At 43.1% G+C, this 19,863-nt stretch overlaps 1 protein-coding gene across 1 annotated transcript in view; it reads right to left on the reverse strand.

The window, feature by feature from the left end:
* The window catches only part of BLOC1S5 (biogenesis of lysosomal organelles complex 1 subunit 5), a 61,257-nt gene extending 54,232 nt beyond the window's left edge, over window positions 1-7,025 (reverse strand). Inside the window, exon 1 of the mRNA XM_040353695.1 lies at window positions 6,792-7,025. Coding sequence (XP_040209629.1) covers window positions 6,792-6,900 — 109 coding nt within the window. The 5' untranslated portion in view covers window positions 6,901-7,025. The remainder of the gene's footprint in view (window positions 1-6,791) is intronic.
* Window positions 7,026-19,863: the final 12,838 nt, after the last annotated feature.

Raw genomic sequence — 19,863 nt, forward strand, 5'->3', positions numbered from 1 at the left:
GGAAACTATGTTACTTAAAGCAGAGTTCCACCCAAAAGTGGAACTTCCGCTCATCTGATTCCTCCTCCCCTCCGGTGCCACAATTGGCACCTTTTGGGGGGAGAGGATACCTGTCTTTGACCAGTATCCTTTCCCACTTCCCAGAGTCCGGCCACAGCCAGCGACAGACCGTGACATCACCACGTGGCTCCTGCGTGAAGCCGGAAGGCTACAATGCCGGGTATCCTTACTCGCAATGGCGGCGGCAGCACCCGACAGCTGATGGAAACATCAGCTGCAGTGCCGACATCGAGGGACTCCAGGACAGGTAAGTGTCCATTTATTAAAAGCCAGCAGCTGCAGTATGTGTAGCTGCTGGCTTTTATGTGTTTATTTTTTTTACAGACCACCACTTTAAAACAAGTGGGGCAATGGCAACCACATTAAAAAATAATATTAATATTAAACTAATAGTCTTGAAATATAGTCTACACATTTAAAATCTGTGCTGTTCCCACTTTAAAAAAATAAATAAGTTATACTATAAACTAAAAGCAAAATGTTTCTTTTATTTTTTTGGGAGTTTTGGATAAAGTTGTGTGGGATTAAAATGCATGCCAAGTTTTGGGTTGCCACCAGAACAGGAATGCAAGAGAAATATTTAAATGGTGATACCAGTTCTGGTGACCACTAGAAATTCTCTCACATTGGAGGCGTTTCCTCTCACTTCCTGTTTTTGCAAAAGGAAGTCAAGAGAAATTTTCCCTAATCGGACAAAAAAAAAAAAAAAAAAAAAAGGATTGACTGGGTTATAACCCTCCCTTACTTTATCCAAAATGAAAAGAAAAAAAAATGCCTTTAGTCCATCCCCAGAATCCCACCAAATGTCCAAAATTCCAGAAGATCCACATTGTGCGACCGATGGGAGGCCACTAAAAACTTTCCTAGCCAGTTCTTTACCCTTTTTTGTAGATGCAAGGAAAAAATCCTATTTATTTCTATAGAGAGGCTGTCTATAAGGTGTACCAACAATAGATTATCTCTTTTTGGGAAAGAAAGAGATTTTCCAACATGTCCAGGAGTAACAGGCCAGCTAGGAGGGTGTGCAGTGCTCCAGTGCGATACACTCGGCGGTCATAGCCGCCAAGTGTATGACTCAGCCTTGCCCCCCGCGTCATTGATCTGATTGACAGCAGCGGGAGCCAATGGCTGCGCTGCTATCAATCATCCAATGAAGAGCCGACAAGAGCTGGGGGAAAGCAACGCAGGATCACGGACATTCGGGGCTCAGGTAAGTAAAGGGGGGCTCGAGGGGGCGGTGACTGCAAAGGGGTGTTTTTTCACCTTAATGCATAGGATGCATTAAGGTGAAAAAACACGAAGGTTTACAACCCCTTTAAGAAGCCCTCCCTGAAAAATAAAATGCAGCTGACACCAGAGTAAGCACACAGACAGAAAAAAGGATACAAAAAGGTTGCAGTAGATCAGCAGCACTCAGAAAGGGATTAAATACAGAGAAAACAGGCTCTTCTAAAAGCAAATAATAACATGGTATAGCTTATAATACACAGTGCTTAAACACTTGACCCCCTTCACATTTAAGCTGAGTGCTTTTACAATGGGGCGGTGCGACTGCGGGACGTTTGAAAAAGTCCTGCAAGCAGCGGTGTATACACGCTCCTCCACTGCCCCTGCCCAATGAAATAAATTGGCACCACTGCCGAAGCACCTACAAAACGATTTGGCAGCGGCGTTCTTCGGGTGCATTTAACACTTTGTTCAACCACTAGTGGGGTTAAAAAGCACCCTGCTAGTGCCCAAAAAGAACTTTAGCGTCAATGCGGTCGTGCTGTGAGTGCGATCGCCCCCCACCACTGCCTGGATGCTAAGTGAGGGAAAGATAGCCTCCACACCATTGGATGTCAAAACGTCACTTCCACCCAATGGTCTTAAAAGGAAATTAGTATTTAAAACAAAATTCTAATTATATTATATATATATATATATATATATATATATATATATATATATATATATATATATATATACACACACACACACATATACATACACACACATATATAAACACACACACACATACACAGTGGGGATTGAAAGTTTGGGCACCCCAGGTAAAAATTTATATTAATGTGCATAACGAAGCCAAGGAAAGATGGAAAAATCTCCAAAAGGCATCAAATTACAGATTAGACATTCTTATAATATGTCAAAAAAAGTTACATTTCCATCATTTACACTTTCAAAATTACAGAAAACAAAAAAATGGCGTCTGCAAAAGTCTGCAGAATTTATAGCATGCACTTCCCCCTTTGCAAAGCTGAGACCTGCCAGTGTCATGGCTTGTTCTCAATCATCGTCTGGAAAGACCAGGTGATGTCAATCTCAAAGGTTTTAAATGCCCAGACTCATCTGACCTTGCCCCAACAACCAGCACCATGGGTTCTTCTAAGCAGTTGTCTAGAAAACTGAAACTGAAAATAGTTGACGCTCACAAAGCTGGAGAAGGCTATAAGAAGATAGCAAAGCGTTTTCAGATGTCAATATCCTCTGTTCGGAATGTAATTAAGAAATGGCAGTCATCAGGAACAGTGGCAGTTAAAGCAAGATCTGGAAGACCAAGAAAAATATCAGACAGAACAGCTCGCAGGATTGTGAGAAAAGCAATTAAAAACCCACGTTTGACTGCACGATCCCTCCAGAAAGATCTGGCAGGCACTGGAGTTGCGGTACACTATTCCACTATAAAGAGATACTTGTACAAATATGGTCTTCATGGAAGAGTCATCAGAAGAAAACCTCTTCTACGTCCTCACCACAAAAATCAGCGTTTGAACTTTGCAAATGAACATATAGACAAGCCTGATGCATTTTGGAAACAAGTTCTGTGGACCAATGAGGTTAAAATATAACTTTTTGTCCGGAATGAGCAAAGGTACGTTTGGAGAAGAAAGGGCACAGAATTTAATGAAAAGAACCTCTGTCCAACTGTTTAGCATGGGGGTGGATCAATCATGCTTTGGGGTTGTATTGCAGCCAGTGGCACAGGGAACATTTCACGAGTAGAAGAAAAAATGGATTCAATAACATTTCAGCAAATTTTGGATGGTAACTTGATGCCATCTGTGAAAAAGCTGAAGTTAAAGAGAGCATGGCTTCTACAAATGGATAATGATCCTAAACACACCTCAAAATCCACGGGGGATTACATCAAGATGCGTAAACTGAAGGTTTTTCCATGGCCTTCACAATCTCCTGACCTCAACATAATTGAAAATCTCTGGATAGACCTTAAAAGAGCAGTGCGTGACAGACAGCCCAGAAATCTCAAAGAACTGGAAGACTTTTGCAAGGAAGAATGGGCAAAGATACCTCAAACAAGAATTGAAAGACTCTTGGCTGGCTACAAAAAGCATTTACAAGCTGTGATACTTTCCAAAGGGGGCAGTACAAGATATTAACTCTGCAGGGTGCCCAAACTTTTGCAGATGCCATTTTTTGGTTTTCTGTAATTTTTTTGAAGTGTAAATGATGGAAATAAAATCTAACTTTTTTTGACATAATATAAGAATGTCTAATCTGTAATTTGATGCCTTTTGGAGATTTTTCCATCTTTCCTTGGCTTTGTTATGCACCTTAATACAAATTTTTACCTAGGTTGCCCAAACTTTCGATCCCCACTATATATATATATATATATATATTTATTTGACCCTAGATCTCACATTGCTTTTTTTCTATTACAATTGATGTTTACTTTTTTTTTTAAAGACAGTGTAAAAAACAAAAAAATGTAATAAATCAGAAAAGAAAAGAAAAAAAATTTAAAGCACCCCATCCCGCGCAGAAGCGAACGCGTAAGTAGCGCCTGCATATGAAAATGGTGTTCAAACCACACATGTGAGGTATCACTGCGATTGTTAGATCCAGAGCAAGACATGTAATTTAAAAAACTGGTAACCTGTAAATAAAAAAAGATATTTTTAGGGGTCAAAGTTTGTCACCATTCCACGAGCGGGTGCAACTTTGAAGCGTGACATGTTGGGTATAAATTTATTTGGCATACCATTATCTTTCACAATATAAAACAAATTGGGCTAACTTTACTGTTCTCTTATTTTCTATTTCAAAAAAGTGTATTTTTCCCCAAAAAATTTTGCTTGCGAGATCGCTACGCAAATACGGTGTGACAAAAGGTATCGCAACGACCTCCATTTTATTCTCTAGGGTGTCTGAAATTTCTTTTTTTAATGTTTTGTGGTTCTTTTTAAAAAAAAAAAAAAAAAAAAAAAAAAAAAACAGATTTTAACTTGTAAACACCAAATCTCAAAACGTGGCTCGGTCCTTAAAGCCACACTGGTGTGAACCCAGCCCCCCACCACCACATGTTAAAACAGGCTTGTTCCCACTAGGGCGACTCATGCAACTTTACACTCTCTGGCACTCAAGTCGCTTTAAAGTGGTTGTAAACCCGTTGCAACCACTTTTACCTACAGGTAAGCCTAGATTAAGGCTTACCTGTAGGTGCTCAAAATATCTCCCAAACCTAAAAGGTTTAGGAGATATTTACAAATGAGATGGGCGCCAATGTCTACTGCGCATGCACCGTAGACAAGGGTGCAGGTGCACCTTAGAAACGGCGAGTGTGCCGTTTCTAAAGTAGATCGTGCTGTGACTGGCGGCTCCTGCGGGCATGCACGCGAGTGACGTCATCGTGGCTCCGGCCAATCACAGTGCCAGAGCCGCAATACCCGGAAGATAGATGGACGCTTCGTGGAAGAGGGGACAGCGGTGAGATTGCAGGTAAGTGACACATAATGGGCTACTATGCGGTGCATAGTTCCCCGGTTGCAGGGAAACAAAGGAAATAAAACCCATCAGGGTTTACTTCCTCTTTAACCGCTTGCCGCCCGCTGCACGCAGATATACATCTGCAGCATGGCACAGGCAGGCAAAGGGACGTACCTGTACATTCCCTTTAAGAAGCGGTTGTTGCGGGTGCGCGCAACCGCCGCGATCTTCGTGAGCGCGCCCGTGGGTCCTGCGGACTCGATCACGGAGACATAGAACGGGGAGATGTTAGTGTAAAACACAACATCTCCCTGTTTTGGCTAGCTGACACTGATCGTGTTCCCTGTCATTGGGAACACGATCAGTGATGTGTCACAGCAAGCCACGCTCCGCCTACAGTAAGAATCACGCCTTAGGGAACACTTAACCCCTAATGCTCCACCTACTGGTTAACCCCTTCACTGCCAGTGTTATTTTCACAGTAATTAGTGCATTTTTATAGCACTGATGGCTGTAAAAATGACAATGGCCCCAAAAATGTGTCAAAAGTGTCAGATGTGTCCGCCATAATGTTGCAGTCACGATAAAAATCGCAGATCGCCGCCATTACTAGTAAAAAATAAATATTAATAAAAATGCACTAAAACTATCCCCTATTTTGTAGACGCTATAACTTTTGTGCAAACAGATCAATAAACGCTTATTGCAATTTTTTTTACCAAAAATATGTAGAAGAATACGTATCGGCCTAAACTGAGGAAAAAAAAATGTTTTTTTATATCTTTTTGGGGGATATTTATTATAGCAAAAAGGTAAAATTATTGAATTTGTTTCAAAATTATCGCTCTATTTTTTTTATAACAAAAAAATAAAAACCGCAGAGGTGATCAAACACCACCAAAAAAAAGGTCTATTAGTGGGAAAAAAAGGATGTAAATTTTGTTTGGGAGCCACGTCGCACGACCGCGCAATTGTCAGTTAAAGCTACGCAGTGCCGAATCGCAAAAAGTGGCCCGGTCATTTAGCATCAAAATAGCATTTATTTTCTGTTAGCTTACTAGGATTGTAATCTTTTCCATACTGCTTCTGGCTTCTCCCGCCCGCAGATATCTCCGTCACATCCTGCGGCGCACTGTGTCCTGGGAGCTTTGTGTCATAACTCCCAGGAGTCAGTGTGGCCCGCCACCGCTCATCATTGCGAGATTCGAAAACCGGATCTTCGTTGCCAATCGCAACAGGGGCGGGTACTTCAGACGACGATGCCTGTTGTAATGACAACCCAATACGTTTTCTACGCTGCGAGCTGCGCATACTCCACAATGGGCGTGCATGCTGGTTATTCAGCAGCACCGAATCCAGGAAAATTAAGATTGTGGGCTTCACATGCCCACAAGCAGGATAGAAAATTCCAAGAAAGAAAAATAAGGCGATTTTTTTATCTAAAAAAAAAAAATTGTAAATTTTAGTGGCGCAATGTAAAGGGATAATGCTTGCCATTATTCTATATGATGATGTAAATATCTGAAATAAAAAAAAAAAAAAGACGCAAATATGAAAAAGGTTTCTGTGCTACTCTTTACCAATTTCATTGCGACTTGCGTAGACTTCTTTTCAATGAAGTCACAAAGAAATGCGGCACTGAAATCGCAAGATAAAGCTGCACCGGTGTGAATCAGGGTCGCATAGATTGGAACGGGTGCCATTAAAAGTGTCCATGACAGACAGACAGACAGTTACACAAGTGGGAGCAGAGGAGTTTTTTTCCTCACCGGTTGCATTTCCAGGACCGGAAGTAAAGATAAATCTCCCTGGTGGGGGGCGGAGGCAGCAATACAAACTGACAGAACCCTTCCACACTGATAAGGACAATATATTCCACTACCACACACACAGTCCTGATGGATGGACATGTCCAGGTGTATCTCACTCTATTCACAATGTAACATATGAGCAATACCCCACACAAGACACCCGAACCCCCTCCCCTGGTCCCTTTGCCATACCCTTAATGATAAGTTGGGCTGCTGGTGTCACAGAATAGACGTTGTCCCGGGCTCTGGGGCTCGCCGTGACCGGAGAAGCGGCAGCTCTGGAAGGAGAAGTAGTACTCATGTTCCTGGAGGAGACAGCTGACCACCATGTCACATGACCACTGTCACCAGAGCCGACCCCGCTCACAGCGCACTGAATCACCCACCAACACTACGGCTGTGGGCCGCAAAACTCACACCGTGATTGGATACGTGATAGAGGCGTGCCTAAGCAGCCGCGGCGTGTGATTGGTGGACTCACATGGCACGCCTCCATCTGTTTCAGGAAGTGCTGTGTTGTTTATTTCTATAAAAGCTTGAGTAGAGGTAGTAAGCCACACCACGGGGAATCATAAACGGAGAGTCTGATGGCAGATGTTATTAAAGTGCTTCACAACGTTATGAAATATGTAACCCTAGAAAGAAAATATCACTTGGGTTTGCGGAAAAATTATTATTAGCATCAGAAATGATTAACAATACTTCAGAAACCGCATGTGATTCGCACAGGATTTGTGCAGGACCCTCCCCCCCGCACCTGAATCGCATCGTATGGGTGTTCACACACCCATGCGATAGGATTCTGGAAATCACACTGTGTTTTGTGCATTCAACATTGACACCCGCAGCAGATCGCACGAACGCAGTGCGATTGCAATGCAATGCAATGCTGGAGAAGCACAGGATTCAAGGCGTTTCCCGCATCACATAATGGGACTTCGGTAATAAAAAAAAGTGTACTGCATCACATGTCATTATGTACCGGAATCGCACCGGATTCTTGTAAAAATTACATGCAAATTTAGTGCGGTGCGAATTGAGCCCTACATTATGTAGGGTTTAATCCGCACTGGATCCGCACAAAAAAGGTGCAGGACCCTAATTTTTGTCCGTACTGGAATCGGATCGCATGGGTGTTCAGACCTATGCGATCCAATTCAATCCAATTCTGCGAACCAATTTGGGTTTGTCATTACCTTTATATTGACACTCGCAGCAGTTCGCAGAGCACAGTTTCAAAAGCCTGTGATTGTGATGCGGTGCGGGAACCCGTACAGGAATCGCTTTGGTTCCTGCACTGCATCAGTGTAAACCCATAACAGTGTGTGATTGAATGACCACTATTGTCAAAAGAATGGTTTTCTGCATATTAAAGGCCTCTTTTACACAGGCAGGCAACATTTATTCGCCATGTTTGCCCACACAGGATACACAGGTGTTCCGTACATCCCTGTGCAGCAGTCCATTCATAACCCATTGATCTCCCTAGATGTTAACCCCTTCCGAGCCAGTGTTATTAGTACAGTAACAGTGTATATTTTTAGCACTGATCACTGTATTAGTGTCACTGGTGATGTCAGTTCCCACAAGGTGTCAGTTAGGCCGCGTACACACGACCGGACATGTCCGCTGAAACTGGTCCGCGGACCAGTTTCCGCGGACATGTCCCACCGTGTGTACGGCCTAGCGGACAGGTTTCCAGCGGACACGTGGCCACACTCAGAGTAGAATGGGCGGTTACTGCTTCTGGAAGAGCCAAACCTTTCGCTTTATAAGCCCCTTGGATGGCCTGTACAATCCATGCTTGGATGGAATCAGAGCCGTTCAAAGATTCTTGGATTACTCTTCTGACCAGGGCTTCCACCTGCTGGTCTTCACCTCCTCTTTCCCTTACAGCACAAGAATAACATGGCTCACAGAGGGATTTTCCTTCTGGGACCTGAGCTCTACATCCCCAACATGATTTTCTTCCAGAGTGACTGGAATGGCGGTGAGAATGGTGACCAGATGTGGATCTAGATCCCTCTCTATGATGTTTAGATGATGACCTAGACTAGAGCTTCTAGAATTTGATTGATGATGCTGAGACCGAGTTTCAACATTATCTTCACGTGCTAACGACTGAGAAACAGACCTAGAGGGGCTGGGAACAAGGAAATAAAATACTATTTTAGACCGGCCAAAAAAACCTCATAGAAAACAGGCAGAGGGAAAATAAATTCCATCCTACCTGCAGCGTAAGGTTTGGCCACAGGGGGGCGGTGACACATCCATGGCAGGAAGCACACAGTACTGCAATAACCAATAAAACAACAATAAGGCATCAAGTATATGAACAAATATAGTGGAGAGTAAGGCAGTGACACACACAGCCTCGTACCTTAGGACAGCAAGACAGAACCCAAAATGCAGTGCTCCCGGAATGTGCCATTGCCTAGCTGTATCTGACAGCTATTTAAACTTGCCGCCTTGTGATGACGTCACCGCGCACAGCCGAGCACATCAGTGGATGCGCCAGAGGAAAAAAGAGATCTCTAATTCTGCTTAGCAGAAACACAAGATCGTCGTTTTCCTCCCCCACAGAACGACGATCTGCCCTGTTTACATAGGCAGGCTGTCATTCTGCCTCTCCTCGGAGGGATTGGCACGCACACGCCCAAAATCCTCGACCCGATGGAGCCTACACACAGTCGGATTTTCCGACAACAAGCTCACATCGAACATTTGTTGTCGGAAATTCTGACCGTGTGTAGGCGGCATTATTGTCAATTAGGGCAAAGCACAAGTTTGCAATAAGGTTACAATGCTTCACATTCCAGAGCTACAAAGATCTAGTAAAAGAATGTTAGTACTAAAAAATCCTATACTTGAAATTAGACTTCTTTCTGCATTCCTGCATGCAATACTGTTTATACTCAATCCCGTTCTACATGTCCCTAGGCATTCTGTAATTATGCTTATGTACAATAAACCAATGAGCATAGGTTGTACAACTGCTTTAAAGTATCTGGCAGTCATGGGCTTAAATATTAGCCTAGAGTAAGATAGGAAATAATGTTGGGTACAAATACATAACCTATTATGATTAGCTAATGAATTTGAACGGTATTAGGCTTTCCTAGAAAGCAAGGAAAACAGACGTTCATTTTCAGATACGTATAAAATCAATCTAAGGATATTCACGAAAACAAAAGAGGATAAACAGATTTTTTTCAGCAATAATGGTAAACAGGACAAAAAGAGAGGGTGAATCTCTCTAATGCCGTGTACACACGATCATTTTTCGGCATGAAAAAAAACCTGTCGTTTTCAGCATGTCCAACTTCCATTTCCAACTTCATCATTAAAAACGATGTTGCCCCACCATCGTTTTTGAAAAGTGATGAACAAAGCGCGGTGACGTACAACACGTACGACGGCACTCTAAAGGGGAAGTCCTATTCTCATTTGGGCTGCTTTTAGCAGATTCCTTGTTAGTAAAAGACGATTTGCGCTTTTTTGTCTGTTACAGCGTGATGAATGTGCTTACTCCATTATGAATGGTAGTTTTACCTGAACGAGCGCTCCTGTCTCATAATTTCCTTCTAGGCATGCGCGGGTTTAAAACTTCGTTTTTGCCCACACACGATCATTTTTGACAACACGAAAAACGACATTTTAAAAAACGACGTGAAAAAATGCAGCATGTTCGAATTTTTTTTTGTCGTTTTTCAGAAGCCGAAAAACGATGTGAAGCCCACACACGATCGTTTTAAATGACGTTTTAAAAAACGTTGTTTTTTTTCATGCCGAAAAATGATCGTGTGTACGCGGCATAACACAGGAACCAGTGGAGCACATTTTCCTGACAACTTATTCACATTATGGAAATCGTTATTGATATTTAGTTTTAATTAGATCCTGTTGCAAGCGCCATTACACCCCCCCTTGTCAATAACAGAGAGACAGACAGGAATCAAGACCTGACAAGTGTTCTAATGCTCTCCACTGCATCCGGAAAAAAAATACAGTTTTTTTATCGGCGAGTACTTGACCGTAAGTATTGGTACTCGTACCTGCAGAGTACTCACAAAAAGCATTAGATGTTAGAACGCACAGTACATATCTGGCAACATGCAAAATAATCTGCACTGGTTTCCCAGTCCACCAATTGTAGCAAATCAGGGCTGCTGGACATGCTCACAGGGCTGGAGGGACCTCGTGGGTATAGAGCAGGGATCCTCAAACTACGGCCCTCCAGCTGTTGTAGAACTACACATCCCATGAGGCATTGTAACGCACTGACATTCACAGACATGACTAGGTAGGATGGGAATTGTAGTTCCTGAACAGCTGGAGGGCCGTAGTTTGAAGACCCCTGGTATAGAGGAAGTGATGTCAGCTTGGGAGCGGACCGCAACTACATCTCCTCCAGCCCTGTGAGCACCTGCAGCAGCCCTAATTTGCTACCGTTGGCGGATCGGGAGACCTATGTAGATTATTTTTCATGTGACCAGATACATACTGTGAGTTCTGATATTTTGTAAACTGCCCACTAGATGGTGCTTTAATCCCTTTCTATACACACGCACAGGAGAAGTGGGGGAAATCGCATGCAATTCGGACAGGAATTGCACCACATTCCTGTTAAAATTGCATGCCATTCTTTGCAGTGCGGATTGCGCCCATTCATTTTGTGATGTTGCAAATTGCACCACAAAGTATCGGTTTCAGTATCGGGAACATTTGGGTGAGTACCAATACTCGCGCAAAAACTTGGTATCGGCATTGGTGCATCCCTAGTTTTAACAAAAAAAAAAATTCTTATAGAGCGCTGAGAAAATATTGTTGAAAGCACAGTTACCACTAAATACCTAAACAAAAACATCCCCAGATTTTAGTTGTGACTGCTAGAGATCACAGCCTTTCTAAATCAACACAAATTCCCACATTTGTGCTTCACAATGTCCCTCTAAACATTACTAGCACCACACTAAGGCTGGGTTCACAGGAGATTGTGACTGTCTCTCTATGGAGCGGGTTCACATATCTTTATTGCGGCCACATCCATCAGAGGTGTGAACCCAGCCTTAATATTGTTCTCACCAATATCCATTATAGAAGTACTGAGAAAGAAAAAAAAATACATAAAAGGATAAAAGGCAATGAGCAATACTGAAAAAAATAAGACAGTAGGAAAGAAATACGCTAATCTGTTTTATTATCAGAAGCCAGCATAAAGCAAAGTTTTCCTCACTATCCTGAGTAAGCAAAAAGGACCGACTACTACCTATGGCCTGCAAAATAAAGGCTGCACATAAGTACAAAGGGGCAGCAGGTTGGGCAAAATGGTCTCTTTGATGCTCGGTTTTTCATGTTTAACCACTTCATTACCCACCCATTGTCAAATGACGTCCACAGATGGGATCTCCCATCCTGGGTGGACGTCATATGACGTCCTGGGCTTCCCGGCCGTCTAGGGGGTGCGCAGCATTGCTCGGGACCCAGTGCATGTGCCCGGCGGCTGCGATTGACTGTGATTACAACAGGACCATGGATCTGTGTGTGTAAACACACAGATCCACTTACTGTCAGAGGTGAGGCGACTGATGTGTGTTCCCAGTACAGAGGAACACCGATCGGTCTCCTCCCCTTGTGAGTCCCCTCCCCCTACAGTTAGAATCACTCACTAGGGAACATATTTAACCCCTTCCCCGCCAGTCACATTTACACAGTACTCGTATAGCACTTATCACTGTATAAATGTGAATGGTCCCAAAAATGTGTCAAAAGTGTCTGATATGTCCGTCGCAATGTCACGATAAAAATCACAGATCGCCGCCAATACTAGTAAAAAAAAAAAAAAAAAAAAAAAAAGGGTATAGAGACATAATAGTTAACTGATTCCTTTTAAAAATGATTAAAAATAGATAAAAAAACAATCATATAATGTGCCTGCAGTTTAGTTTAGTTTTTGCTGTTGTTTCCTGGTTCTCTGATGTACAGAGAGCCAATAGAGGGCAGTCAGCCAATAGAGGGCAGTGATACTTTGTCTAAAACTCCTCAGCGCCAATCCAGTTTCATTTTACACACAGTAATCACACCTCCTTGATTAGTCACCACAGTGAGAAATCTCCCAGTACTGTGGTGATCAGGAAACAGACAACCAGGAAGTGTCCAGAACAGAGAGGATTACAGCAACATCAAAGCAAAAACGAACAATGAGGACATGAAACCAAGACTGCAGTAAGGTAAAGGAAGCTATTTAGCTAAAATAAAATTCCTTTAGTGACCCTTTAAGCATGAAAAACGTAGGCTGATCTCTGTGTGCTGGAGTGACAGTCTCCTGCACATGCGCAGGAGTGATGTCATCCCACGCCAGCCAATGAAGGTGGGCAAAGACTGGCACACAGGAGAAGGTGCTGGGTCAGATGAGGGACCATTGGAAAGGTGAGCATTAACCACTGCTTCTACTTTAACAGACCAAGCTGTCCAGCAATAGTGGCAGTTAAATGGTTGAAACAAACCATTTAAATGCAAAGTTTACATTTTCCAGAAAACAGCCTATGCAGTTAAGGGGCCCCAGTAGATAATACAAATTTGTGCAGCTTTGTAAAATGTTCATTAATTTTATTGTCATATCTGTAGGCCATTTTGGACCACCGGGATGTGAAAACAATTAGTTTAGGCTTTTGTAATGCTGTTGACATGCTAGGTATAGCTTGCTTTACCTTAACCACAGGTGTCAAACTGGCAGCCCTCCAGCTGTTGCGGAACTGCAAGTCCCATGAGGCATTGCAAGGCTGACAGTTACAAGCATGACTCCGACAGGCAGATGCATGATGGGACTTGTAGTTCCACAACAGCTGGAGGGCTACCAGTTTGACACCTGTGCGAAACTGATGTCTGCCCCCCAACAAATCATTGGCATAGAAAAAATAAATAAATCTAAATGCCACTATTACTCACCTGAATACATAGTCTTGGGACGTTGCAGGTCTGAGTCTTCTCTATTTTTTTGTTTACAAGAGGATGGGTCCTTCTGTAGATGTCCATATCAGTGCATGCATGGCGTGGACATTTACTGATGGATGTCCAGTGGTGGCAGGGCTGTCTTAATGAATGGTCACACCTGGGAACTGCCCAGGGGACCCAGCTTCATGGGGGGGCCCCTGCACTTCCCCCAAAGCAGCTGGTCCTTGAGCCCACACTGCCCCAAAATTGGGGGCTCCATGATGGCACTGAGAGTGATGGATACACAGGGGAGGCAGGCTGGCAGCGGTGCGCCGTGCTGTACAGAACGATACCTATTATTTTACAGCCAGCAGGGAGGGGCAGGGCCGGAGTGCCAGTGATGCTCTGACCCCACCCCCTGCAGCTTGAATGCTTGGGACTCGGAGGCCGCGGGGTTGAAGCTGGAGTGGGAACTGCTGAGTCGGCAGCACTGAGAGCCCACCTACGGAAGTAGCATTGTGGATGGTGTCATGGTGAGCCCAGCACTGTTTGCACCGAAGGGCTTGAAATGCCCGGAGGGATGCTCCCTCCTCCGCCCCTCCTTCTGCCTGCTTGATTGGTATAGGTGAGCCCAGTGCTAGAGGGCACCGAGCCAAAAGTTCACATGCACTGTATCTCCACTGGAAAAGGGGGTACTACATGGATGGAATAATGGTGCTGGGGGGGGTATCAAAGGTGTATGGGGGAAAACAATGCTGAGGGGGGATCTGGGGTGTATAGGGGCTAGCAATGCTTGGGGTGGCTATAGTGCTAGAGGTATCACGGACGTAGAGAGGCCACAGTGTATGGGGTATCAGGGATATAGTGGGGTCACAATACAATCGGTTTCTTATGGTATATGGTACCAATGCTGAGGGGATATGTGGGGTATAGCGGGGTCAGAGTGCTGTGGGGGGGAGGGGGTAGGCATGTGCATTTTTTTAAGTTACGAATACGTTTTCCGTCATTTTTCGTTATTTTAGCTGATTCGTTAACATACGAATGAACGAACGGTTTAGCGCAATTAATAACGAATAACCATATTTTCAAAATAACGAATATGAAAAACAACGAAGATACGAAAGATGAAAGAAACGAAAACATAGAAACAACGAAAATACCGAAACCAAAAAAAATAATAATTACGAAAAACAAAATGAACGAAATTGCAAACTTACTAATATTCGAAGACCGAAAAGAAAACAACCGAAATGCTGAACAAAGAATAAAAAACGAAAATCAAAACCAACGAAAAATAAATTACGAATCTTCGGAAAACAGAAATGAAAACAACGAAAATACGAAATAATGTAAATTAGATTTCGTTAGTACTGAAATATTTCTGGACATTGACCAATAGCCACTGAGCGCTGTCCCTTTCCTCTGAAGAGGTTTGTTCCTTCCCCCAATGAGCTTCTTTCTCATTACCTCCTGGCTCCTTGTGTCTTTTTCTGTGTTAGACTGCAATGCATCTAATTTCTAGATTTGTATTTGTAATATCTGACATATTTTAGTTTTCATCTACGTCAGACTTCATTCTAGACAGGGTGTGTGTGCTAACTAAGACAGTCAAGTCAATCACAGTAAAGTACGAATTACAAAATTACGACGAGTAGTGTGTCGAATAAACGTAAAATGTATTCTAACAGAATTACGAATGCAATAAAATCTACAAAAGTACGTTTTTACAATCAAAGGAAATTAGACACGAAAATACGAATGATCATAAAGCAACGAAAATATATTTCTTACGAAAATACGAATGCGGCATGATGGAAAATATAATGTAAATACGAATAGCAAAACAACGAAAATTAAACGTAAAAACGAAGGAACGAATAAAATTTTAAAAATACGAACGCGGCAGAATACAAAATATAACGAAAATACGAATCTCGATTCAACGAAAAATAAACTAACAGAAAAAAACAGAAACGGAAAAAAGAGTGTTACGAAAATACTAAAGAGTACGAATACGATAACTAACGTCTTACGAAATTACGACTTGTTACGAATCACGATAAACGAACAGAAACGAAACAGAAATAAACGAAAATTTTTGCTGTGCACATGTCTAGGGGGGGGATATCTGGGGGTGTAGAGGGGGTCAGAGTGCTGGAAGGATATCTGGGATGTAGAGGGGGTCAGAGTGCTGGGGGGATATCTGGGATGTAGAGGGGGTCAGAGTGCTGGGGGGGATATCTGGGGTGTGGAGGGGTCAGAGTGCTGGGGGTATGTCTGAGGTGTAGAGGGGTCAGAGTGCTGGGGGGGTATCTGGGATGTAGAGTGTCCGAGTGCTGGGGGATATCTGGGATGTAGAGAGGGTCAGAGTGCTGGGGTGTAGAGGGGTCAGAGTGCTGGGGGGATTTCTGGGGTGTAGAGGAGCCATAGTGCTGGGGAGGCATCATTCTAGCAGATATATTATATGCACAGGACAACTTTGTTACTTTATGTATGTAATATTTTCCCATTGTTTCTTTGCTGTACAGAATTTAGTTAATGCGGAGCTCCACCCAAAAGGGGAAGCTCCTCTTGTCTAACTCCTATCTACTTGGGGGCAGATCCTCAAAGAAATTACGCCGGCGTATCTGTTGATACGCCGCGTAATTTCAAATTTTGAGCGTCGTATCTTTGTTTTGGTATCCACAAAACAAGATACGACGGCATCTGTTAGATCCGACAGGCATATGCATTATTACGCCGTCGGATCTTAGATGTAATTTTTCTGCGGCCGCTAGGTGGCGTTCCCATCGTATTCCGCGTTGAGTATGCAAATTAGCTATTTCCGACGATCCACGAACGTACGAGTGGCCGTCGCATTTTTTTACGTTGTTTCCGTTCGGCTTTTTCCGGCGTATAGTTAAAGCTGATATATGGTGGCGTACTCAATGTTAAGTATGGCCGTCGTTCCCGCGTATAATTTTGAACATTTTACGTCATTTGCGTAAGTCGTCCGTGAATGGGGCTGGACGTAATTTACGTCCACGTCAAAACCAATGACGTCCTTGCGACGTCATTTAGAGCAATGCACGCCGGGAAATTTTAGGGACGGCGCATGCGCAGTTCGTTCGGCGCGGGGACACGCTTCATTTAAATGAAACACGCCCCCTACCCGCCGAATTTGAATTCCGCACCCTTACGCCGCGAGAGATAATTTGCGCCGTAACTTACGGTGCAAATTAGTTGAGGATTCAAACCAACTCAAAGTAAGTTACAGCGGTGTAGCGTATCTGACATCTGCGCCGGGCGCAGCGTAGGTATGTGGATCTGCCCCATGATGTCTATTTACCTGCACTGTCTCCATTGTAGGGGCCCCAGAGCATTACTTTGCCAAGGGGCCCATGATGCTATTAAGACGGCCCTGAGTGGTGGGACCATCTCAGAAACCAGAAAAGGAGTCTCAGTGTTCACATCATTGCAAGGGGACCTTTGGGGGCTGGCAAGCATTGGCACTAGAGAGTGACCCAGGTGAGTGAAACTTGCTTTTTAAGGTAAGACAAAAAAAAAAAAATGCAGAATGAGTAAAAGGGACAGGGAGTGGGAGGGAGGTTAATCTTGCTTGGAGATGGGTTACCTATATATTATAATATGGTAGTATCACTTTTGTCATCTTTTAATAAAAGACTGATGAAAATGGGAATTTTCCTTTAAAATGCAATGGATTAATTAACACCTGTTTCTTTATCAAAAAAAAATTAATACTTTTTTTAGTATTACATATACGTCTATGTCCGCGTTCCCTTGTTATAGTTAATTATTTCACAGCGCTTCACCATCACTCATTCACATTACATATACAGTATTTCTAGAGTAAGCAAACCCCCCTAGTTGCGCATTATGAAGTCACCATGTTAAAATGTAGTGTATTGCCATGAACATATGCCCTCAGTTGTGTATTACCATGTGATGGTACAGTGAACATTGTTTGTCACTTGTACATGCAATGGCTCAAACAAAGAGCCTCACAGTGCCACGTGCTATCAATATTTACTATGCTTTTGTACCAAACCATATTATTTTCCCACAGGCTGCCTACCAATAGTAATCCACTAAAACACCACTGCATCCAACTGGCGATAATCCATGTGAAATGCCAGCAACAGGCAGGGAGACCCAAACCTGTTGAGGCATCCTCTACTTGGCAATGGGAGATTAGGCTGACAGTTATTACAATAAATAAGAGGTGGGGAGGAAGGGGATGGAAGTTGTATGAGCAAAATATGCCCCATGGGCTGCATTTGTGACAAGATCGGGGCTGCAGCATTCACGATAGCTAGAAGTTGTTGGGATGTAATGTTGATCTTGGTCAAAGCCAGCCCTAGGCTTCTGTGTTTGGAATGGTGCCTTTCCCGATTATCCGTATGGCTACTGTGTTTGATGCTCAACCTGGACAGACAGGCCTGGCAGGCAAAAACTGCTCAGGCAGATGATGTCAGGGAAGACAAAAATTATCTAGTGCAAGTCTAAGAAGACAGATGACACCCAGCAGGAACAGCAAGCCAAATCTGTGGACTCCACAATACAGCTGGCTAGCCCCAGGGGGGATGCCTTTTTGAAGTGGAAGAGACATCACCAATGAGCTGTCAAATTAGCTTATAAGGCTGGAAATGATGCAGAGATTGAGTCCCTCCTATAAAGCAGGGGAAGTTTAATAGATAAAGATTATCCTAAATAGCCACGGCGTAAAGACAGAAAAGTAAAGTATTCCGACAATAAAGTCTGTTCAGAGATACCAATATTTTCACACCTGGCTTTTTTACATCACGCCTGGAGAACACACAACGGCCAAGCCCTAAGGACCAGGGGCAACAAGCAATACTTTGATAGACATTCTTAATCTAATCTGTTTTATGGCTCTGTATAACCCAAAGCAGGGGGTTTAATTGCAATAGGTTGGTGTAATAAATTTGACCAGTGAGAAAAGAAAAAGAAGTTACCTGTCTATCCAAAGGCTCCTTGCAACACACAGATATATGGTCATACATTCGCCTTATCGCTTTTGTTATAAAACCTATCTTCTGCCTCAAGACAGGTGTAACTCAGTTTTAATAAATCAAGAAAAGCATTAAGAACAGCGGATATATAGAACTGTTCCCCTGTATGTGCTGGAATTTAGAGCTTTGTATCAAAGCAGTCAGACTGTCTAATAACTAGAAATGTTAAAAATATGGTTTGCAAAAGAATAAAAAAAGTTTGGCCAAACACTTCTGAACAAAGACTAAAAAAGTTAAAAAAGACGTTTCATATGTGCCAGCATAGATTAAAGTATATTTAACCACTTGCTTACTGGGCACATAAACCCCCTTCGTGCCCAGGCGAAATTTCAGCTTCCGGCACTGCGTCGCTTTAACTGACAATTGCGCGGTCGTGCGACGTGGCTCCCAAACAAAATTGACGTCCTTTTTTTCCCACAAATAGAGCTTTATTTTGGTGCTATTTGATCACCTCTGCAGTTTTTTTTTTTGCGCTATAAACAAAAAAAGAGCGACAATTTAAAAATATATATATATATTTTTTACTTGTTGCTATAACAAATATCCCAATATTTTTTTCAGTTAAGGCCGATACGTATTTTTCGACGCATTTTTGTAAAAAAAAAAAAAATCGCAATAAGCGACTGGTTTGCGCAAAAGTTATAGTGCATACAAAATGGGGGATAGATTTATGTTTTGTTTTTTTTACTTGTAATGGCGGCGATTTGCAATTTTTTTGTCAGGGCTGCGATATTGCGGCGGACGTATCGGACACTTTTGACACAATTTTGGGACCATTCACATTTATACAGCGATCAGTGCTATAAAAAAAATGCACTAATTACTGTATAAATGTGACTGGCAGTGAAGGGGTTAACACTAGGGGGTGAGGAAGGGGTTAAATGTATTCCCTCATTGTGTTCTTACTGTGTGGGGGGAGGGGACTGACTGGGGGAGGTGACCGATGCTGTGTCCCTATGTAAAGGGACACAGATCGGTCTTTTCTCTCCCTCACAGCACGTGGAGCTCTGTGTTTACACACAGAGCTCCACGTCCTGCTGTGTTACCGACGATCGCGAGTGTCTGGCGGACATCGCGGCGCGCACAGGGAACAACAACAACAGGACGTCCAGGGACGTCCACCCGGCACTTGAGAAAAGTTATTCTGGTGATCATTTTTTAAAGAGGAATTTTCCTTATGTTGGTGAGATTTTTTTCTTACTTCCCGTTGTGTGTAATGCCTCGTACACACGACCGGTTTTCCCGATGAGAAAACTGACATTTTTTATATCGGTCGGGAAAACTGGTCGTGTGTATGC

Source organism: Rana temporaria, chromosome 5, assembly GCF_905171775.1.
Source record: "Rana temporaria chromosome 5, aRanTem1.1, whole genome shotgun sequence".
Lineage (NCBI taxonomy): Eukaryota > Metazoa > Chordata > Amphibia > Anura > Ranidae > Rana > Rana temporaria.